Source organism: Carcharhinus amblyrhynchos, chromosome 21, assembly GCF_965287045.1.
Source record: "Carcharhinus amblyrhynchos chromosome 21, sCarAmb.v2.hapA, whole genome shotgun sequence".
In the NCBI taxonomy this organism is placed as follows: Eukaryota; Metazoa; Chordata; class Chondrichthyes; order Carcharhiniformes; family Carcharhinidae; genus Carcharhinus; species Carcharhinus amblyrhynchos.
The window spans coordinates 19,861,490-19,883,429 of record NC_137344.1 but is presented as its reverse complement, the minus strand read 5'-3'; the positions used below and the strand labels follow the sequence as shown (position 1 = coordinate 19,883,429).

Here is a 21,940-nt window from a genome sequence, read left to right as displayed (position 1 = left end):
AAATTCCATTGTAATTGCTTGATCGACCATAACGCACCCCATGATGTGTTTGAAGTGTTCATGTTGATTTATTTCTGTTACGTTAGTAGTGAAATAACCAGACACGTTGGAGAGAAGTGTGAAGTGATGCATTTTGGGGGGAACAATAGAGAAACAATATAACTCAATTTTAAATGTGGTCCAGGAACTGAGAGAACTGGGGATTCACATATATAAATGTTTGAATGTAGCCAGGATAAGTTTAAAAATCTTTATTGAAACCAGCAGATGGAATCCTTGCCCTTATAAATAGAGGAATATAGTTTAGAACTATATTTATAGTTCTAAACCAAGGAAGCTTTGCAAAGCCTTCTAGAAATTGCTAGTTGGGCTTCAAGTGGAGCGTGCTATATCCAGTTCTGGGCAGTGCAATTTGGAAAAGATATCAAGGCCTTGGAGTTGCCAAAGAAATTTACCACTATGATATTTGGGATAAGGAGTTTCCGTTATGTCGAAAGACTAGAGATGCTAAACTTGCTCTCCTTTAGAGCAGAGCTGATTAAGCTTAATAGAGTTGTTCAAAATGGAGTTCTTTTGATAGAGTAAATGAGAAGAAACTGTTTTCACAGGCAGGAAGATTAGTCTCCAAAGGGGACAGATTTAAGATATTTGCAAAAAGAACCGGAGGAGATGAGATATTTTGACCTGAAATGTACTGCCTGAAAGGGTGGTAGGTGAAGATTCAATCGGGAGTTTAATATTTACTTGTAAAGCAAGAGTTTGCAGGGAAGTGGGACTAATTCAATAACTCTTAAAGAACTGACAGGACTGCACTCAGCCAAATGTTGCCCTCTATGTTCCACGAGCAATTTTGTTTCAACTTCCAACGCTGCACAGTGGAGAAAATTTGTCAAAATAAGCCTCGTTACTGCATGCTGTACATACCAACGCAACAACGGTTTTCATAAAAGAAAATATATTTCTGTTTAAAATTTAGTCGTGCACTAGCTGAATGGTAAAAGCTTGTATACACACATGGGTCAATTGGTGGGCCAGAATTTACTGCTCAAAAAATAAGGTCAACGGTGCTCACTGTTACTTATGCACAAGTCAAACAACTTCTGGTGAGTGCACATGCTTGGGTACATTGCAAAATTCCAGAAATTGCTCTTCAAGATGTGCCATTTTACCACAAGCTGAGGTTCCTCATGGCAGGTTGGTGAAAAAGGTTATGGCTCATGGGATACAAGAACCAGTGGCTAGATGGGTTGAGAACTGGCTTGGCAACAGGAGACAGAGGGTAGCAGTGGAAGGGTCTTTTTCTAGCTGGAGGTTTGTGACTAGTGGTGTTCCGCAGGGCTCCGTACTGGGACCTCTGCTATTTGTGATATATATAAATGATTTGGAAGAGGGAGTAACTGGTATGATCAGCAAGTTTGCAGATGACACGAAGATGGCTGGACTTGCTGATAGTGATGAACAGTGTCAGACAATACAGTAGGATATAGGCCGGTAAATTGGGTGGTGAAATGGCAGATGGAATTTAATCCAGATAAATGCGACGTGATGCATTTTGGAAGAATAATGTAGGGGGGAATTATACAATAAATGGTAGGACCATTAATAGTATAGAAACACAGAGGGACCAAGGTGTGCAAGTTCACAAGTCCTTGAAGGTGGCAGTACAGGTGGAGAAGGTGGTGAAGAAGGCATATGGTATGCTTGCCTTTCATAGGAAGGGGTATAGGGTATAAAAGCTGGCATCTAATGTTACAGTTGTATAGAACATTGGTTAGACAACATTTGGAGTACTGCATCCAGTTCTGGTTGCCATGCTACCAGAAGGACGTGGAGACCTTGGAGAGAGTGCAGAGGAGGTTTACCAGGATGCTGCTTGGTATGGAAGGTCTTAGCTATGAGGAGAGATTGGGCAAATTGGGGTTGTTCTCCCTGGAAAGACGGGAGACTTAATAGAGGTGTATAAGATTATGAAGGGTATAGATAGAGTGAACAGTGGGAAACTTTTTCCCAGGTTGGATGTGAAAATCACGAGGGGTCACAGGCTTAAGGTGAGAGGGGCGAGGTATAATTCAGATGTTAGAGGGAGGTTTTTCACACAGGGTTGTGGGGGCCTGGAATGCACTGCCAAGTAGGGTGGTGGAGGCAGGCACGCTAGAGTTGTTTAAGGCTTACCTAGATGGGCACATGAGCAGACTAGAGATGGAGGGATACAAAAGAATGTTCTCGTTAAGGATCAGGATCCTCAGGACGTTCCTGGAAATCAATAGATTCCTATGGTCCATCCAACATATTTTATGGCTCACCTGTCTCTTACATTGGAGCTACTGGGGATCTTCCGTGAATGTGTAGGCTGTTGTATGTTTATTGATGTCTGTTTTTTACATCCACAGGCGATTCGGTCTGCCTTGTTGGCCAACAAGGGTCATACACGCGGTGGGTCATGCAAGGGCTGCTCTTGGATGTTGCTTTGAGAGTTGCCTAGTGCTTCACGTTGTTAGTGTACGCTTAACTAGGCCAGTTGACGGGCAACACGACAGCTCAGTGACTATCACTGTTTGCTGTGCAGTTACAGGGACCCGGGTCGGATCTCTGACTTGGATTGGTGTCTGTGGGAGTTTGCACATTCTCCCCATGCTTGCGTGGGTTTTCTCCGGTTTCCTCCCACACCCCAAAAACGTGCTTTTAGGTTGATTGGCGTTAATAAATTGTCCCTAAATTGGATCTTCCTTAATCTGGCGCACGTATAATTCTCTAAATTTGCGCCCCTTTATTATGGAGTCCAAGAGATGTAGACAAAAGTCGTAGGTAGAAGAAGGATTGGAATAAGGCACTCACCAAGTGTTAAAATGGGCGGCGCGGGCTTGTAGGGCCGAAGGGCCTGTTTCCTGTGCTGTGTTGTTCTTTGTTCCTGTGCTTGGGTCAAGGTACAGACTAGACTCGCCACAAAAAGTTAGGACTTGTTCTTGAAAATTAACTTTAATTGCGGAGACTCATTCTTTCAACTTTTTAAATGGCGATTTTGTATTAAGTTTCTTTCTCCTCTCTCAATTCACGTTTTATCCTCCCTTTCTCTGATTTGACATCTGAGTTTACTATTATAACTTGCACTTTCCGGGTTTTACTCTTGTGCTGTTTGTTCATCATTTTTCAGTCTGGTTGGTTTTGGAGATGTACAGTTGCTTGTCCTGTTCACACAGGTCCCAGATGTCCTGTAGAGGGTGCCACACCATTTTAATGGCCTTCAGCAACTTGTCCTTAAAAATGCACAAAAATTTACCTTGCAAGGGCGAGTGTAATGAACAGTATCATCTGCCAGTTACAGTAAATTCTGGCCTTCTTACTGCCATTGCATAAAACGTGACCTGGGTAAAATACTTGGGACTACAATTGGATGGGGAGGATTTGAGGTCTGTAACAGAGCCTATTTACTTTGCCTTCCATTTCACATAATTTATAATGTAGCAAAATTGGGCAGATCATAGTCCTCTGCCCAGTTTTTCCTCTCTCTTCTCTAGATGATACTTGATGCCTAATGATTAAAGTTTACTAGCAAAATTCAAGAGTTGGAGCTGAATTTTTAGATAAACTCTGGGTACGGAGGGGGAGACCTGAACTGCACATTTTGCAATTCACTAAATACACACTTGAACCTGTGTGTAGTCGTACAAGGGAAGCTGATTGTCGCAGCTCACAAAATGCACTGGGAACTCAGAGTTCATGAGTGTGGAGGCAGACTGGTTAGAAGCCTCAGCTCAGTTCTCTAACAGGAGTATAGCTCCCAACATAGTTGGCTATACCTCGTAAGAAGTCTCTGAACACCAGGTTAAAGTTTCCACTCACCTGACGAAGGAGCAGCACTCTGAAAATTAGTGGCGTTTGCTACCAGATAAACCTGTTGGAGTTTAACCTGATGTTGTGTGACTTCTTACTGTTTACCCCAGTCCAACACTGGCATCTCCACATCATGCCTATACCTCACCAGATCGATCATACCCTCCCCATGTCACCTCACATTTTCCCTGTGTCTTCACTTCACTGTCACTGGTTCAAAATCATAGTCTCACTCCCACTCAGGCCATACTGCCCCTGCCACACGTGCCCAACTGAGCAGTGCCAGGGTGTCAGGTGGCCACTGTCCAGCCATGCGCCCAACCACCTGGGGGCTTCAGTGGCTTCCGATTTCTCCCCCTACCCATGTGTCCATGACAACTGGCCTCTGCAGGTGGAGACCATCAGTGGTTCTCACCGGTGTGAGGAGGGAGAAGATTCTGGGAGGCTGGAAAATGCCATCCTGCATGCGCTAATGCGATTGAAATGCATTCAATCCCATGCAAATAGGCTTCTTGTCCTTTCTAGGCATGAAGCTGATCTCACTGGCAAAACAGAACCAGGATAATTGTGTGAGAGGCCAGGTGTGAACCGGAGCTTTGGCCTCACATGCAATCTTAGCGACTTACCATGCAGTGAACCGGTAAGATCACGCGCAAAATCTCAATCTAAGACAACCTTGAATTCCAACTCGCCATGAAACTGGACCAAAATAAACGAAGAGGAAAATACGTTTTTAATCCTTTTTTTAAGTGCCTATTCTGTTTGTAATCAAACAAGAAACCACATCAGAGACATGTCTTTGTTATAATACAACACCAGTGGTAACATTTGAAGATGTCAAAACATTTTACATTTGCCTTTCAGAATGTTCCCAACACCTCAGCAAACTTTCCATTTTCTTCATAAACTTGGAATGCTTTTAATGGGCTTCCAAACACTTCCACTTCCACTACCACCAAAATGGTACGTGGGAGGTAATCCAATTTTTATACCCACCCACCCTCCCCCACTCAAAATGGGGAGCCTGACGTTAGTGGGGAAAGGTATGTATTTTGTGCACTGGCCTTTTTGTGGGTTGGGAGTGCCTGGAGGTAAATGATGCAGTGTCAGGAACGCAGAGGGAAATCCAATTTATTGCAAAAAGAATCAGTGTGGTTATTCACACACAACACGCCTCCATGCCCAGGAAAACACACCTCTGGTGCGTGAAATCTGAATTCATGGACTTGGATTCCTCCATGCCCCAGTTAAAGTCTTGACTATTAAAGTAGTTGAGGAAATAATATTTGTCAAACTTAATTGAAACTTTACACTGCTCTTAAATCTAAATTGGTGTTATGTTACTGTCACTGTCTATCCTTTTGATTAGCCTACAAGCAGCACTTGACAAAACTCACTATGCGAAACGGGTTACATTGAACTCTGATCAATTCAACAATATTAAAAGAAATACTGGGTGTTGAATGGATAAGATTTGAACAAATTTTGCCATTGCTGCATTTGTCACTGAAAATGACACCTCCCCACCTGGCTCTACCTACCACCACTTGCCCTGCTCAAACTGTTCGTGCAGTATGGTTCTTATCCCTCTATTCTTCTCTCTTCCTTTTAGTTTCATCCCTCTCTCCTTTCCTTTCAATTAATACTCATTCTCTACTGACCACCCAATTACCAGAAAGAAATTGAGATATCTTCAATACTTCTCTCCCTTTACTCTCTGCACCATCTTCAGTGATTTGAACCTCCATCTCATTTTATCATGCCTTTCCGCCTGTGAATTCACTATCCCCTATCCACCCAACAAGCTCCCTGATCTATCACACATGGCTTCTTTATTCCCACCATGCCGATTATGGATAAGGCCATCTCTGATCACTCCCTTGTATTGCTCTTCACCCATATTCCCTTATCACTGCCCAACTCTGCTCTCTTCTGTATCGGTTTCTTAAAATTCACGCAACAACTGCCCTTCCAAAATCCCAAGTACCTTTGGTTCCCCATTCACCATGCCGTCTCTGTAGCTACTGAGCTGCTCAGCTGTGCCCTCACCTCCACCTTTGCTGTTCTAGTCCCCACTGCAACTATTATTCGCCCTCATCCTAGCCGTTTCCCTGACACAAACCTAATTTCTACATCCTTAAATTCCAGAGGGCACAGATTTGAATGGAAATGATGGACAAGTAGCTTAACCATTCACTGTGGTCTGGCTGGACTTCATAAAGCACCATCTCATGCTGCTCTAATCTGCCAAAACCAGTAACTACTCAGAATCGCCCTGGAATGTAAAGATAATCCTAAGATTCTTTTCTCTACTGCAAACCATCTTCACAAACTCCTCCCTCACTTCCTCCACCTTAGCCTTCAGAGGTGTGATGAATTCCTGGAGTTCTTTTTCACCATGATTGAAATTTGCTGCTTCCCCATCTTCCCCTAGCCCACTTCTCAAAGATTCCCTCATCTTAGCCCTGAATTCACACCTTTCTCCTGTTTCTCTTCCATCCCCTTTCACCTTGTTAATGAGACTCTCCTCCCACTGCTCAACCATGTTGGCCACCCCATTTTCCTTCCTGGCTCCCATGTTAGCTGCTAATGTTAACAATCCTCTTTCATGTACTCTACCCCGTTCTTACCTTCATAGCCAGAGCATTACTGCTAATAGTTTCTCTTTCTGCATCTTGAGATCTATCCTTCAGTCCACCTCCTTGTTTTAGTAGTTACGTGCTGCCCCTCAGTGACATCCTCTGGTTCCACATATACTGACAACACCCAGTCTACTTCACCCCCACCTGGTCTGACCCATGCAGTGTCTCTAAACTGTCATTTGTTTGTCCGATGTCCAACACTGGATCAGCAGAAATCTCTCCAATTAAATAGCAGGCAGACTGAAGTTTTTGATTTTGGTCCCTGCCACAAACTCCATTTCCAAACCACCAACTCCATCCATCATTCTGACAGTGCACACCCAAACTGTTCACAACCTTGGTGTTATGTATGAAAAATAGAGTATGAAAGTAAGCTAGTGGGGAACATAAAAACTGACAAAGTTTCAAAAGCTATGTAGAGAGAAAAAGATTGACAAAATGTAATGTAAGTCCCTTGCAGTCAGAAACAGGAGAATTCATAATGGGAAATAAAGAAATGGCTGAGGAATTAAATTTGCACTTGTCTTCAGTCTTCACAAAAGAAGACGTGAATAATGCACCAGAACTGCTAAGAGAAACATGTTTTAATGAGGAGCTGAAGGAAATCAACGTTGGTAGAGAAATGGTTTTGGGGAAATTGATGGGATTGAAGGTGGATAAATCTCCAGATCCTGATAATCTTCATCCCAGAGTATTTAAGGAAGTGGCCCTGGCAATTGTCAATCCATTGGCGGTTATTTTCCAAAATTCTTTGGACTGTGGAATAGTTCCTATAGATTGCAAAGTAGCTAAAGTAAGCCTGCCGTTCAAAAAGGGAGGTAGAGAGAAAGTGGGGAACTATAGACCAGTGAACCTAATGTTGGCATGAGGTAAGTTGCTAGAATCCATTTTTAAGGATTTTATAACTCAGCATTTTGGAAGGCAGTGGTATAATTAGACAGAGTCAGCATGGATTTACAAAAGGGAAATCATGCTTGACGAATCTATTGGAAATTGTTTGAGGATGTAGCTAATAGAGTTTACCAAGGTGAACCAGTGGATGTGGTTTATTTAGACTTTCAGAAGACTTTTGACAAGATCTTACAATAAACTACTATGTAAGGTTAAAGCATGTGGGATTGCAGGTAATGCCTTGAAATAGATAGAAAGCTGGTTAACAGGAAGCAAAAAGTTGGCATAAATGGATCTTTTTCTGATTGACAGTCAGTGATTAGTGGGGTTCCGCAGGGAGCTATGCTTGGACCCTAACTGTTCACGTTATATACTAATGATTTGGAAGAGGGAACTGAATGTTTCATCTGCAAATTTGGAGATAATACAAGTTGGATGGGCGGATGAGCTGTGAGGGGGATGCAGAGATGTTTCAGTGTGATTTGGACAGGCTGTGTGTGTGGACATCTGCATGGTAGCATAATGTGGGTAAATATGAGGTTATCCACTTTCATAATAATAGGAAGACACATTATTACTTGAATGGGTGTAAATTGAGAGAGGTGGATACTTAACGTGACCTTGGAGTCCTTGTATATCAATCACTGAAAGTAAGCGCAGGTCCAGCAGGCAGTAAAGAAGTCAAATAATATGTTGGCCTTGATAGCAAGATGATTGCTGCAGTTGTGTAGGGCATTGGTGAGGCCATACCGAGAATATTGTGTGCAGTGTTGGTGCCCTTATTTGAGGAAGGATGTCCTTGCTATAAAGAGACTACAACAAAGGTTTACCAGGCTGATTCCTGGGATGGCAGGTCTGTCATATGAGGAGAGACTAAGTCCATTAGGACTATATTCACTGGAGTTTAGAAGAGTGAGAGGGGAATCTCATAGAAACTCAGAACATTCTAAAAAGGTTAGACAGGGTAGATTAATGGGTGGCATGGTAGTTAGCACTGCTGGTTCAGCAGGGTACTTGGGTCACTGTCTGTGTAGTGTTTGCACATTTTCCTTGTGTCTGCGCGGGTTTCCTTCAGGTGCTGCAGTTTCTTCCCACAGTCCAAAGATGTGCGTGTTAGATTGACTGGCCATGCTAAATTTCCCCTTAGTGTCCCAGGATGAGTTAGTTAGAGGGATTAGTGGAGTAAATATTTGGGTTTATGGGGATGAAGCCTAGGTGGGATTGCAGTCGGCGTAGACTCGATGGGCTGAGTGGCCTCTTTCTGCATTGTAGGGATTCTATGATTCAGAAAGTAACGGGAGTCATAGTTTGAAGATAGGTAAATGTGTAGAATTCACTACCACAGAATGCAGACCAAAATATTGTCTGATTTCAAGAAGAATTTAGATACAGCTTTTGGGGCTAAAGGGTTCAAGGCAAATGGGAGGAAGGGGGGGGAACAGGATATTGAATTCGATGATCAGAATGAATGAGCAGGCTCGAAGAGCCAAATGGCCTATTCCTGTTTCTAGTTTCTATTACCCCGAGAGCAGATTCCCACCATTCATCCAGGCCATCACTAAGAACACCTGTTTCCACAACCCTGCAGCTGCTTATTCAACTGCTGCTGAAATCCTGATCCTGGCCTTTGTTGCCTCTAAAATTGATTATTCCAAAGCATTCCTGACTGGTTTCCCGCTTTCTGCCATGCGTAAACTTGATATCTGCTGCTGACTCTCACCTTCCAGTTCACTACATCTTCCCTGTGCTCTCTGATCTACATTTGGCTCTCGGTTCAGCAATGCCTGAATTTAAAGTTCTCAGCCACGTTTTCAAATCTTTCCATATCTTTACTTGACAGCCCTCAGCGATACCCACACATCTCCAATTCTGACCTTGAGAACAATCTCGCTTTTAATTGGCTGTGTCAAAGCTCTGGAATTCCATCCTCAAACCCTCCTCCCTTCCTTTCTTTAAGACACTCTTTAGAATTTTATCTGCCCTAAAATCTCATCACATGCTTTGGTGTCAAATAATGCTCTTCTGAAGTGTGTTGCGCTGATTTACTTTGCAAAGGTGCTTTTTATGTGCAAGTTGTCGCTAAGCGTGCAGTGTAATACCAATTAAGTAGTGGGAATTTTGAATTTAGTGTAAATCTAGAAGGTGTGCACTACAAACCCAGACCTCCTTGGTCTCAAATAGGCCTAATTGAAACCTTCCCTTGCAGCTTTTGAAGAGCTATCACTTTGTTTACTAAGTGAAATATGATCTGTTTCCGATATCAGCTTTGTGGAAGTAGTCTGCTTAGGAAAGTGTAATGTCAACTAATATAGACTGGCAGTCCCTTTTCAATACTAAGGAAATGCTGTGTTAGCATAGTTGGCATCCTCCAGCTGAGAAGTCCCTGATCTGATAGTTCAGTGCAATTAAAGACCCTGTTTCACAATATATTTGCTTTTTAAAAAAAGAAACAAGCAGGATGTCCTTGGGTGACCTGGTCAGGATCTGTCCCTCAACCAAAAATATTCTTTCTAATAAGTGGATCAATATGACATTAGACTGATTATTGTTTTGCAAGGATGTTGGTTTAAAATGGCTGCTGATTTTTGTCCACAGGCAATTAGTGTTTCTATACAAAATGTACTTGCCTAAATGAAAGTATTAGAATTATTAATTACTGTGGTGTTGTAAGAGACTGTCTATTGAAAATTAGAAATGCTAAGATATGCAGATCAGAAACAGAAGGGCGTGTAGTTTCTTTTGAAAAAGAGGCAACCCTAGAATGGTCCCAAGTGCAAAATGAAGAAAGACAGAGTTATTGTTGCTGCAGGGATTTTACAAAATATAGATAGCTTTCACGGGAGTGTTGCAAATGTTTCTTATATTCTGCATGGTTCAGGAAAATACAATTCTGGTTGTGCGTATGGTGAGTCCCTGAAGTTAAAGGGATGCTATGTTTTTGTGTGAAATTATTATCAAGTATTTTAACCACTGAAAAGTCACACACAAGGGTCTGAATTTTCAGTCCCATGAAGAGCTTCTCCGTTGCAGTGAAAATAGTGGATGCACCCAGAATTAGGAAGGTCCTTCTCACCTCTAAACATGGCATCTACCATTTTTGTGGGGAGGAGAATGGGCCTCGATCAAGATTTATATATGGACGTTCCATCGAGTCAGCTGCCTCCTCTGAAGTCAGATTTTGGTATCGCAAGTGTCTGAAACGTGATGTGCACAGAATAAACCTGTTAGGAGCAGGTCTGAACTTTGTTCATTTCTTTGGATAGTCCTTTCCAGAGCTGCATGTGTTCTTGTGGGATCCTCAAACTTGTTTCAGCTGCCTCAGAATTAGCAACAACTCAAATTCAAAGCTATAGGAAGCTTTGTGGGCTGCTGCACTCACAGGGCAATTTTTTTTTTTTGTCCCTACTGAATTTGCACCTAGATGCCAGCAAGAACTTTGCTTCAGAAGTATGCATTGCACTTTGGGGTGAACATGGCACCCTTGTGCCTGGATGCCACAGAAGCCAATCAACATAAACAGTCAGAGGGCAGAAGGCCCAGAGGAAGATGCAGCATCAGGAAGGAGGAGGAGAGCATGGCAACCAAGTAGTCCTCGGTGGAAAGGGTGTATCAGACCTAGGACATGTACCTCGATTTGATGGAGAACCAGTTTCAAAGATGACAGGTTAGGCCATGAGGTGGTGATAGGCGCATGTTGCATGGTCCAGAAACAATTTAAGCCACATTCTGTTGACCCCTGTTTCCTGCCAATGGTAGTAAAGGTAACCATCTCTCTCAATTTTTATGCCTTAGGCTCTTTTCAGTCTCAGCAAGAGACCTATCTGCTATATCTCAGTCAGCAGCAGCACAGCTGCATTAAGACTGTAACTATTGCCCTGTTTGCTTGTATGGGGAATTGCATTAATTTCCCAGTAGATTTGGTGTCTAAGATATGGAGTACCATGGTCTTTGCTCAATTAGCAGCCTTCTCTCAGCTGCAAATTTTCAGTGATTGCAGCCGTGTTGCTGTGAGGACTTCAGATTTGAACAATTTTGTCAACTGGAAGTCCTTTCATTCAACGTACAGGTGGATTGTGACCACTACGTTCAACTGTGTGCAAGCTGTCACCATTCCTTTGTATTGAGAAGTTCCCAACATCCTCAGCTATTCCAATTGCTCTGAGATCCATTGTTCTAGGGGACAAGGACTATCAAGGACAAGTAATGTGCTGCACGCTGCGCAACATTGTGTAGCAATGGGGCGGTGGGGGAGAAATGAATCAATGACAACAATGCCATGGGCAGATCTCCAACCTCTGAGAAGGTGGTGGTGGAGGAGGAGGAAGTCGTTGTCCATTTTGACAATTCCCAGACAGAGGAAGGTAAGAAGGCTGCCAATAGCAGATCAGCTGGGAAGCTTGGCAGTATAGCCAGGGCTGATCTGTGCAGGTGGGGATCATTGCCAAACATGCTCTTTTGCAAAATAGATTCCCAGAAGGCCCTCCATGCTCAGACTTGCCATGAGCCAGTTCTTAATGAACAGTCTAATGTAAAGAACCTTTTTATATTGACGATCTAAATCAGTGGGTTTGACTTTAAAATGGCTGAAACCCCTCCATCATAACCATAAACCTCAACATATTACAAAGAAACATGGTAAGATGTCCTTCATAACCTGGTCCCTCACACATTCATCAGTGCCTGTAAATGAGGTGCCAAAGCCAGCACCTTGTCCATAACCAAGCCATGTCCACAATACTGAGACTTGCAATCCCATCAGCTAAAAGGGTGTAATGTGCCAGTGGAAATCGCAATAAGGTATATTGCACAGGATGAGCCAGCGGCTGCGCAGCAACAGCTCTTTGAAAAACCTGTACACCATCCTTTCCAGCCAGTGGTCCTGTTTCTGAGGTGGGTGCCTCATGCAACATTCCTGACTTGCCTTAACCTCTGCTTCCCCGACGGCGCATTCACTGCCACCTGGGAGTCAAATGCTGCCAAAATAGTGGGAACCTTAGGCAAACAGATATTTTCTGGAGTGTACATGAGATGTTGAGGTGTGATGCCTACGTCTAGGCCAATATTTGACAGGTTACTCATTTGCACAGCAGTGTGTTTGACTTGCACCTGCTATCCAGTATCTGTTTGTGGAGCCTGTTCATTAATTATCCAAACTTGACTTTAAGGGAGACTCAATGAAAGAGGGAAAGAGCATCTCAGTGCTTGAGCTTTTGAACACTGGATTCTAGTGTGATAAATTAGAGAGGGGAGAAACTCTCCAAAATCCATCAAATATGGTCAGACCTTTTGGAGTTCTGTGGTGTAGAAACAAACATTCATAGATGACTTGATTTAAATATATTCAAAGAGTGCTCAGGTTTTCTTTTCACATCTACATAAATCATATCAGCTCTGTAGGTAACCTGATGCCCTGTGCGCACGCTCATTCCTATGATGTCCGCCGCCCTGTATTGTCTCTGAAGAGGTGGAGGCAGGCTGCTGAATTTTCAGTCTATATGATAATAAGGAGCATGGTGTCTGGCCTCATTGTGCCAGCACCTGCTGGGAACTTCATTCACACTGGCTTCTGCATCCCTACATGGAAAACTGTGGTCACTGGCACACCTGGGGCACTTAACGTGCTGGTGGACAGATTAATGAAGTGGAAGAAGGGTGCTGATGAGCTCTTGGTATCTTCACCCTCCTCAGTGACCTCCACAGCCCTGTGTTAGCCTTCAAGTGGGATTGATGGGGCTGGCTGTTGGAACTGTTTACCAACAATGTGACTGTCCTGTCAGGGTAGGCAGATCTTTATGTATTCTGTGGATGTCAGCGCTCATACTGAGCAGACCGAACTAGACCACTGTGAAGCTTCCACCCTTTCCTGGCCAAGAGGTGCTGTTGCATCTATTCTGAGTGTTGCTGCATGTGCCTGAGTGAGATTGGCCAATCTCTCATGTCAGAGCTCATGCAACTGAGACCCTGGGACAATGTGCAGCATTTGATTGCAATGGGCTTTCCATTTGCAATTCAAGGGCTTCCACTGCCTTGGGAAGCTCTGCCAGATGTCCCCACATCTGCTAATTGTCTGAACACACTGCCTCAAAATGGTGCCTTCTAAGACTCCACATTCCTGCTCACTGGGGCATCATTGTGATTTTCCTCCTTCTGGTGGGGGATTATGCACTGTTCTCATACCTGCTGCTGGTGTGGTGACTCCCACCCTTTGCCACTGACTCCACATGTATGCTACATTCCCCCAGTGTGCTTGTATGAGTTAGCCAAGTGTGAGCTAGAAAGATATGACACATCCTCCTCAGACATCTTTTCCTCCATTTGATGCCTGAAGGATGATCTGAGACATAAAAGAAGTTATTCAGGTATAGCCTTTTTTATTGTGAAAGCACACACTGACACACGCCATTGCCTTTAACCCTGCTTGCACTTGCCCGTATGACACAATCCCATCCTTGCATTCCCCCTTACACAATGTCCTCTTGTGTTCAGTGACCTGGCAACATAACCTCCACCACGTTCCAAGATGATTTCAACACTGCTTTTGCTACCGGCAAGTCACAATCACCAACAGGCAGTTGCTCAGGCACATGTGATAAACTTCATGGCCTTCTGCTCAGCCAAGCAAATTGTTCTCAGCCAGGTTGAGCCACCCTCAATCCAGGCCATCTCTTTAGCATTCTTCACCCTTTCCAACTGCAATGACAGAAGCATGATTTTCTTGTTAGCCTGGTATGCAGTGCATGCAATAATATTTCCCTTCATTGTGTCTGTGCATCATAGTACTTGTTCACATTTGTTCTGTACGTACTCACACAAGCAACCTACACTTCAAGTCTATATCCTGCTATGTGCCAGGTGTTGTACCTTAGTTGGAGTACAAGGATATGACCCTTTCCTTGGAACTCTGTGAGTTGAGTTATTCACCTTGCCAGAATGCAGCAGGTCATTGAACCATTCCCTGCACTGAACCCATGAGGATTGATGCTCTCTTGCTGCGCTCACCACAGCCATTATTTGAACGCTGGCCACCTTGACTGTTGCAGTTGGAGTGCTTCAACCAGCAGGGCAAAGGACCGATCCACTCTTCTGAACTTCTTCCACAAAAACTTGAAGATCCTGATCAGAAAAACATGAGGCATCTGGACACATCCTTACCCCCATGTCTCCTCTGTGACATTCTATTAAAAGGGTCATGAGTCATTCAGATTACAATGTTCTCATTCATCTTCATATGCTTACATGCACTAACCATTTTCTGTTTACTGTTGAGGATTGTTGGAGAAAATGGCTCTGTGCAAATCCTTGGTGCCACGTGTGTTGTTGCTATCACTCCAAGATAGCATGTTGTACTCTGTGAACACTAACAGCCTGACTGATTCCCTCCCTCCTGGCAATGCCATGACAGGAGGGACCTGGTCACACTCAACTGTACTGATTCATTGTGATAGAGGGCAAATGAGTGAGGAAATGACCATGACACTGTTCATTGTTCATCCATTGGCTTTTGGCAGCTAACTATATGACTTTGAAATATCTGTATCAGCTAGTGGTGGCAATGTCTTATGAATCTGCTATGTTTTAAGTGCTTCATTACAATACACAATGGGTAAGAACAATTATGGGTGGAATTTTCCCAAAAGCTAAATGTTGAAACAGCAAGTAAATTAATGCGATCCACTTCAGTCCGTCTGGCATAGAACGAACTGCAATCGTTCCACACTTAAATCATCTTCTGGGGGAATGGTGAGTTGTATGCCAGTTCTGGGAGGGCTGGGCCTAAACACGATGGTGAGCCTGACTGCAAAGCGATGAGGCGCTGTTTTGAAAGGGCACCCGCATCTCTGTGCCCTGGGAGACCCCTGCCTTCCTTTCATGGACAATAGGGACTGCTCCACTTCACCCTCACTGGTGGCATGTTTCCCCATCCCCTCCCTGACATGGATCATTGGCATTGAGCCCCTTCCAATGTGTTCCCCTTCATGAGCCCCGACATGCGCCCCCTCTGCATAGCCCCTACCCCCTCGGTACTGTCCAGATATGTCCCCGACAACCCAAGGTTTCCGTGTCCTCCAAACTCTCCCCTGGTGTGGTCAGCAGCACGAGAGCTGGAAGAATCTAGCATCAAATGGGCAAAGTATATTTAAATGCTACTATAGATATGCTAATCAGCCTCACGCTTTTGGGTGCAATCTAGTTTGCGTCAGTCGAAAGGAACAAGGACAATTGCAAACTGTTTGGTGCCAGACAAGAAACCCATTTTGAGGCCCGTGTGCAATTTTCTGGAATTGCTGCGATCTGCACCAGACACGGTGAGGCTAGAGTGTCAACTCCTAACATCTTTTGCTGAGGGAAAGCCCACAAGGGGCCAACCATTCTAGGATCACTACCAGTTGGACAACGTTTACAGAGCTCCCACTTGCCTGATAAATCAGTGATGTCTCGTGTAAGGCACAGGGACATCACCATGGATGACTAACTTTCTTATCTGCTCCCAAGTCACCCAACTCATGCCAAGCTCACCTCTGACCCATGAATACTTCCAGGGGTTGCCTGCCTGGGTTCCTAATATAGCTTACGCCTCATCCTGAAAAGCTGATGTTGAGGCCAAGCTTTCCTGGGAGCTTTTGCTGGTGGATTAGGCTTCTGCTTATTCTGATAATGCACAGTGATATAGCTGCATCACTTACATGTTGAATATGTATTGGGAAGTCCTTTTTATACAAATGTCTATTTGTGAAATAAATTTGCCAGTCTTGAAAGGTGTGCTCTGCATGTTACAGAAAACGCAAAGTGTACTAAACTCTTTCCCAATGAGTATCAGGAATGATTAAACTAGTTTAATCAATCTGGATCAGAAGTAATCAAAGAAGAAGTTGAGGAAAAATAATATGGAAAAGAAGATAGCGATGGGTGTTATTCATTGCAGCTATGGCAAATGGATTGTGATAATGCTACCCCAAGCTAATACTCATTGTTTCTATCCTAGTGTGAGAGTAACAAAATGGCTGTATCCAGATTCTGCTAACACCACGTAATGTTTGCCACCTCTCAACATTTTATGCTCTTAAAAAAAAATGCTAGAACTGTAAAGGAAATGTCAAAATTATTGGGTTTCAGGAATGTGACAGCAAGAATTTAAACCTGGTGAATCTGTCAGAAACCCGATTGCACTATTATTAGAGCTTGATTTAACACAGCTGGTACCTTAAGGGAATCAGCGACATCTAATGCGTAATCTAGATGACTGGTCGCATTAGCTGCTTGATTTTATGAGAAAATTGAATCATTTGTGAGTAAAGTTACATGTTGAAGCTCAGTCCCTTGATCTCCAAAGAATGACAGAAAAGAGACTGACAAGTATTTACTCAGTTTGCTTGCCATAGATATGATTCTGTCATTATCAATTGGAAATGTTCAGTTGTTGAATTTGAAAGGCAAAAGTGCTAGTTGGAGAAAGTGATTTTTGGGTAGAGAGTTTTACAATGAGTTTCTTTCAGCATTATAAAATTCTCCTCCCCACTGCTACCAGCACTATGCCTAATCTTCCAGCTGAGTAACTAGACAGGAAACCTGCTTATTCACTTCTGCTCATTTCTCTCTGTAACCAATTACTAATATAAGTATTCCTGGACTGCAACCTTGGGTGACTGGACACTTTTTTTTCCTCCTCCTGCCCTGGCAGCCCAGACAAAATGAGCTGATGCTATAGGTAATTATGGTCATAGCGTAATTTTCTTTTGACAATAAAAAGACACAATGCATGTAAATGGTTAGGCATGGAAAGTGATTTTAGCTCTTTAATTTACTGGCCAGCAAAGTGGACAGGCTGATTACCTAGCCTCTGGCAACAAGAAAGATGGTCATGTTCAAAGACTTGGTCTTGCTAACGCATATCTAGGTGAGCTGCAAGTTTTGGGCTCCGAGTCAATGCAGTGTCCTGGCTACTTGAAAGGTAGGTCCAGAACTGTAGTCACCATAAATTGATTCTGGAAACAAAAGTGAGACCTAGCAATTGTTTACACTTGCAGCAAGAGCGATTTTTAAATATCCCAGAACAAAAATGCTGGAAATGTTTAGCAGGTCAGGCACCATCAGTGAAGAGGGCAAACCAACTGATGCTTCCGATGTGAATCCAAAATGTTCTGGGGTTTCCTGAAGAGTTCAAAGATGTGCTCTGATGTTATGAGTGTTTGCAGTATTTGCTGATTTTTGTCTCAGATTTCCTGAATCTGCCATTTCCACTTTAAAATTTTTGATTGTAAAATTTTCCAGGGACAGATTTAATTTGTCTTCGTTTCTTTCTTTTGTCTTGCTTAGGAACAAGAAGCTCCTCTTTCTTCAAAGTCGAGCAGCTCTTCTGAAGAGGATGAGGATGATGATGATGAAGAGGAGGACGAGGAGGAGGAAAGTGATGATCAGACCCAGACTACTTCCCGGAACAGTGAGCGGCGGGAAGAATTGGACCATATCCCTCAAAAAAGGATCCAGACTGAAATCGGCCAAACTAAAGCAGATCTGAAAGACACTGGCAAAAAGAAACGCACCAGCAAAGTCATCTGCAGTGAACTTCGAAAGAACATAAAAGTCAAACCAGGAAAAGCTTTAAAAACATCTGGAAATGATACAAGTGGTGACTCTGGAACTGATGAATCGTCAAAAGAGAAGTTGGAAAAGCCAGAGGGATCTTTGACAGAGAATAATACGGGCTCAGAAAAGAGCACTTTGGAATCTTTGAACGTATCTAGTGGGATGCTAAGTTCGGGCATTTTCAATTCAAAATCCAATAATCCCAGGTCAGCCTTGCAAACAGCAAGTCGCACAGGATCTGGCCAGCATTCATCTAGCTTGCATCCTGCCAGTCCAATGGCACTGAATAAATCTGCCTCTGAAATGCAGCCTGGGAATACGACGGTGCTAAATCCGCAAGGTGTGAGTGAGAAAAGTAAGGTTGGATTAATTAAGAACCCTGGAAATGCAAGAAACTCGGTGGAGTTGTGCAAATCAGACTGCGACTCAAAGGCTTTGAATATTCCTGGACAAATAAAAGCCAATTCCAGTATTTGTAGTTCAGTTAATTCAGGCTCAAATTCCCAGAGTGTGAACAGTCAAAGCCCTAGCATTCTCGGTCGCAATTTACCAGTACCAAATTCTCAGAACACTACTAATTCAGGGTTAAATTCACATGCCTTAAATCTGCAGAGTGCCAACAAGATAGGGCTGAGTTCCAAAAGTGTAACCAGTCCATCGGGTTTGACTTCAAAGAACATCAACAACAATTTGTCATTTGTTATTTCCAGGAGTGTTGGGACTCCAGGATTGAATTCAACTGAATTGAACTCTCATGGTGTTTCTAATAAAGTATTAAATTCACCGGCGGCCAATAGCCAGGCAGTATGTGAGAGCAGTGGAAAAGACGGTGGTGAGAAGGAGAATCAGATAAAAGTGGACAAAGAGGCTACAAACACTTCAATCCATCATCCTGACAACCAAATCAGAGACAGTGACAAAAAGGATGCTTCATCAGAGATATCTAAACAGAGCAGCAACGTGCCAACAGAACTGAGCACAGGGGAGGATACGATGAGCTCAGACTCTGATCATGACTCTTCATTTTCAAGTACGATTCCAAACCCATCCATTTCAGTTCAGACAAACCAAGACTGGAAACCCACCCGCAGTTTGATTGAACACGTGTTTGTCACTGATGTAACTGCCAACTTGGTCACGGTAACCGTGAAGGAGAGTCCGACAAGCGTGGGCTTTTTCAATATCCGACATTATTAGCTTTTTTTTCTGAAAAACAAACTCTAGTAAGCAGATGTTAATTTTCCATAGAAATCCGTTTCGATCTTGGCCAATATGGCCTTCTGACTCATACTTGACAACTGTCTGCACCATTTACAATGATGCACAAATGACAGTTTCTTCCACTTTGAACAAAAAGAGTGCATTAAATAGAAAGTGGTCATTTTTGGCTATTTTTGTCAGATTTATGCTGCCATTCAGCAGTCCAATTAAAAAGAATTTTTCTTTTGTACGTAGGATGTATTACGTAAACTAAGTCCAATTTATCTGCAAAATAATGTTCATATTTGGTTGTTCGTCTTCATGAAAATGAAAGTTAAAGAACGAAATATATGAACATGTAAGAAAAACATGAACAAATAATTTGTGTTGATGCCAGGAGCAGTATAAGCCTGGGGAGATCAGCCATGATGAAGGGTAATGTTTGATATATTCTAGGTGTTTAGTCAGTGCATGAAACTTTAAGTATAGAAGGAAAGGTAACCAGGGTGGATTAGTATAACTTGTTGCTGAAGCAATTTATGATTTTGATTTATTTTTGTTTGCAAATGGAAGAAAGTTACTATCCAGAATCAAGTGTACATGTCCTTAACAGCAGAGAAAAGACCCAGTATTGACCAAGCTCTGGAAATTCAGGGTAGCTGGGAGGTGACACCATAACCAGCCACTAGAAATTCACACTATCATTCATAATTGTTCATTTCAATTGGGTTGATTTAAAATTAATGTTCTGCAGGCGCATAAGATAGGAAGTGAACAAACTATTGCTCTTTGAAAATAAAGATGGGCAGTTTTACTCTTTATTCCTGCACACTGGAAGCTTCTTGAAATGCTTTCTTGATGATTAGGAAAGCTGTACAGAACATGCATTTTTGTTGTTAACAGAACCCATTACACTGATTAATAGGCACAATTCAATCCCTGGTGCTATTCTGTTATAGAAACAGAATGATCTTGAGGCCACCAACAGTGTATCAAATGACAAGAAGTAATTTTGAGTTTGTTTCATTGAGCAGCAGTGCTTAGGAACTAGGTTATAGGATGGAATAAAGTATTAGCCTTTAACATTTTGGACAGATGTTTATTCCCTTGTGGATTCAAAGTAACTATTCAAATCTTAAAGTTTTTAGAACCTAACCAATTCCTACTTCCTATTTATGTCCCATTTCATTCTTGCTTTCAAGCCTGGTGGTCTCCACACTATTAGATTTGGCAATGTCAGCTGTGGCTCAGCAGATGGAACACTCTTCTGAGACAGAAAGTTATGGGTTCTAGATTCACTCCAGAGACTAGGCCAGGTTGACAGTCGTGGTGCCATTTTTAAAAAAAAAAGAAGCTGTATGCCTTGTGGAGCTCAGTTAATGCAGATGGCTAGTGTGTGATGCGGAGTCATAGCAATGGCACAGGGTTCAATTCCGTACAGGCATGAAAGCCTGCCTTCACACCCAGCCCCAATCTTGCAGAGTGATGCCTCTCAAGCCATGCATAAACAGTCTCTCGCTAACGGAGAGAGATGTCTGTGGCCATTTGTAGCCTTAGGTAATTAGCCAAAGTGAGATTCCATGGTGAATCCAAATCAATCTAACAGCTGAAGTTTTGGCTACCATGGCTTGAACCCATGACTGGTGATAGAATACACTGAGCACGAGTCGCATTTGATCCTGTTCTGCCACTAATTAGATTATGGTTGATCTGTACCTCACCTCTTTCCCTTGCCTAATGTGTCAATTTCCGACTTTTAAAGAAAGTAAATTGATCCAACATCCAGTCTTTGAGAGGGGCATATTCCTCATCTCCAGAATGGTCTCACTCTAATTACAATTAAGCCCCCCTTGTTCTGGATTCCTCCACCACAGAAAAGTGCTTTTCTGCATTTATTCTATTCAATGCCATTGCTGTTTTAAATACCTCAAAATTAGGTCACCTAAGTGCAAGGGCATATAACCCAAAATTATGCAACATGTCTTCGCAATTTAACTCTTTAAAAACCCTATTATCGATCTGGTGATTCGACACTAGTATTTTCACCGCCTCCAGCTCCTCCAATGTCATGTGCCCAAAACTAAGTGCAGTATTTCTGAACACTTGAAGGACAAGTTCCTTCTCTTTTAGTCTTCATCTCAAGAGGATTGGAATACAAACATTCCATTAGCCTCTTCAATGATGATTTGTAGCTGCACCAGCCAAACTCTTAATCCCATTAACAACCTTGTTGGTGCTTAAGTTGTGAGAAGTAATTTTAAAATTAAGTAGCTCATTGTCTAACAAATAGGTAACTGCCCAATGCGGCTGGGGTGCTGGATAGTGATTGGTGGTTGTGATACCATTACTTGAGCAAGGGGGTTGGAGGAGGGAAGAAGTAAAATATGGGGGTGGGGTAGAGGGAAACTAACTTTTTTTTATTATTAAGGTATTGAATAGCTGTAGATTTAACCCTTAGGCTAACTCTCAGCATTAGGTTCAGCATTAACTTAATTTTTTATAAAATCAAAATGTGTATCAAAGTGCTACTGTGAAGTTGTTTTTGTACTCAATTTTTTTTCTCAAAGGAGCAGAACATTGATAAATAAAAATTTCAAACCTCAATGAAGTCATTATTTTGGACAACTCTAATATGTACAAAACATCCACTCCCCCTCCCCCATCCACACTTAATAGGAACAATTATGTTGGATATCAACCCCCACTGCTAGAAAGGACAAGACTGTTTGGGCTACCTTCCTCCAACATGTTACCCATTTTGTGTTAGCAGTGTGCTGTTTTCACTGGAACCA

The 21,940-nt window shown here is 42.7% G+C and overlaps 1 protein-coding gene across 1 annotated transcript in view; it reads left to right on the top strand.

Moving 5' to 3' along the window:
* Positions 1 to 20,489, top strand: part of cbx2 (chromobox homolog 2 (Drosophila Pc class)) — a 29,913-nt gene extending 9,424 nt beyond the window's left edge. Inside the window, exon 5 of the mRNA XM_080209593.1 lies at positions 17,679 to 20,489. Coding sequence (XP_080065719.1) covers positions 17,679 to 19,145 — 1,467 coding nt within the window. The 3' untranslated portion in view covers positions 19,146 to 20,489. The remainder of the gene's footprint in view (positions 1 to 17,678) is intronic.
* Positions 20,490 to 21,940: the final 1,451 nt, after the last annotated feature.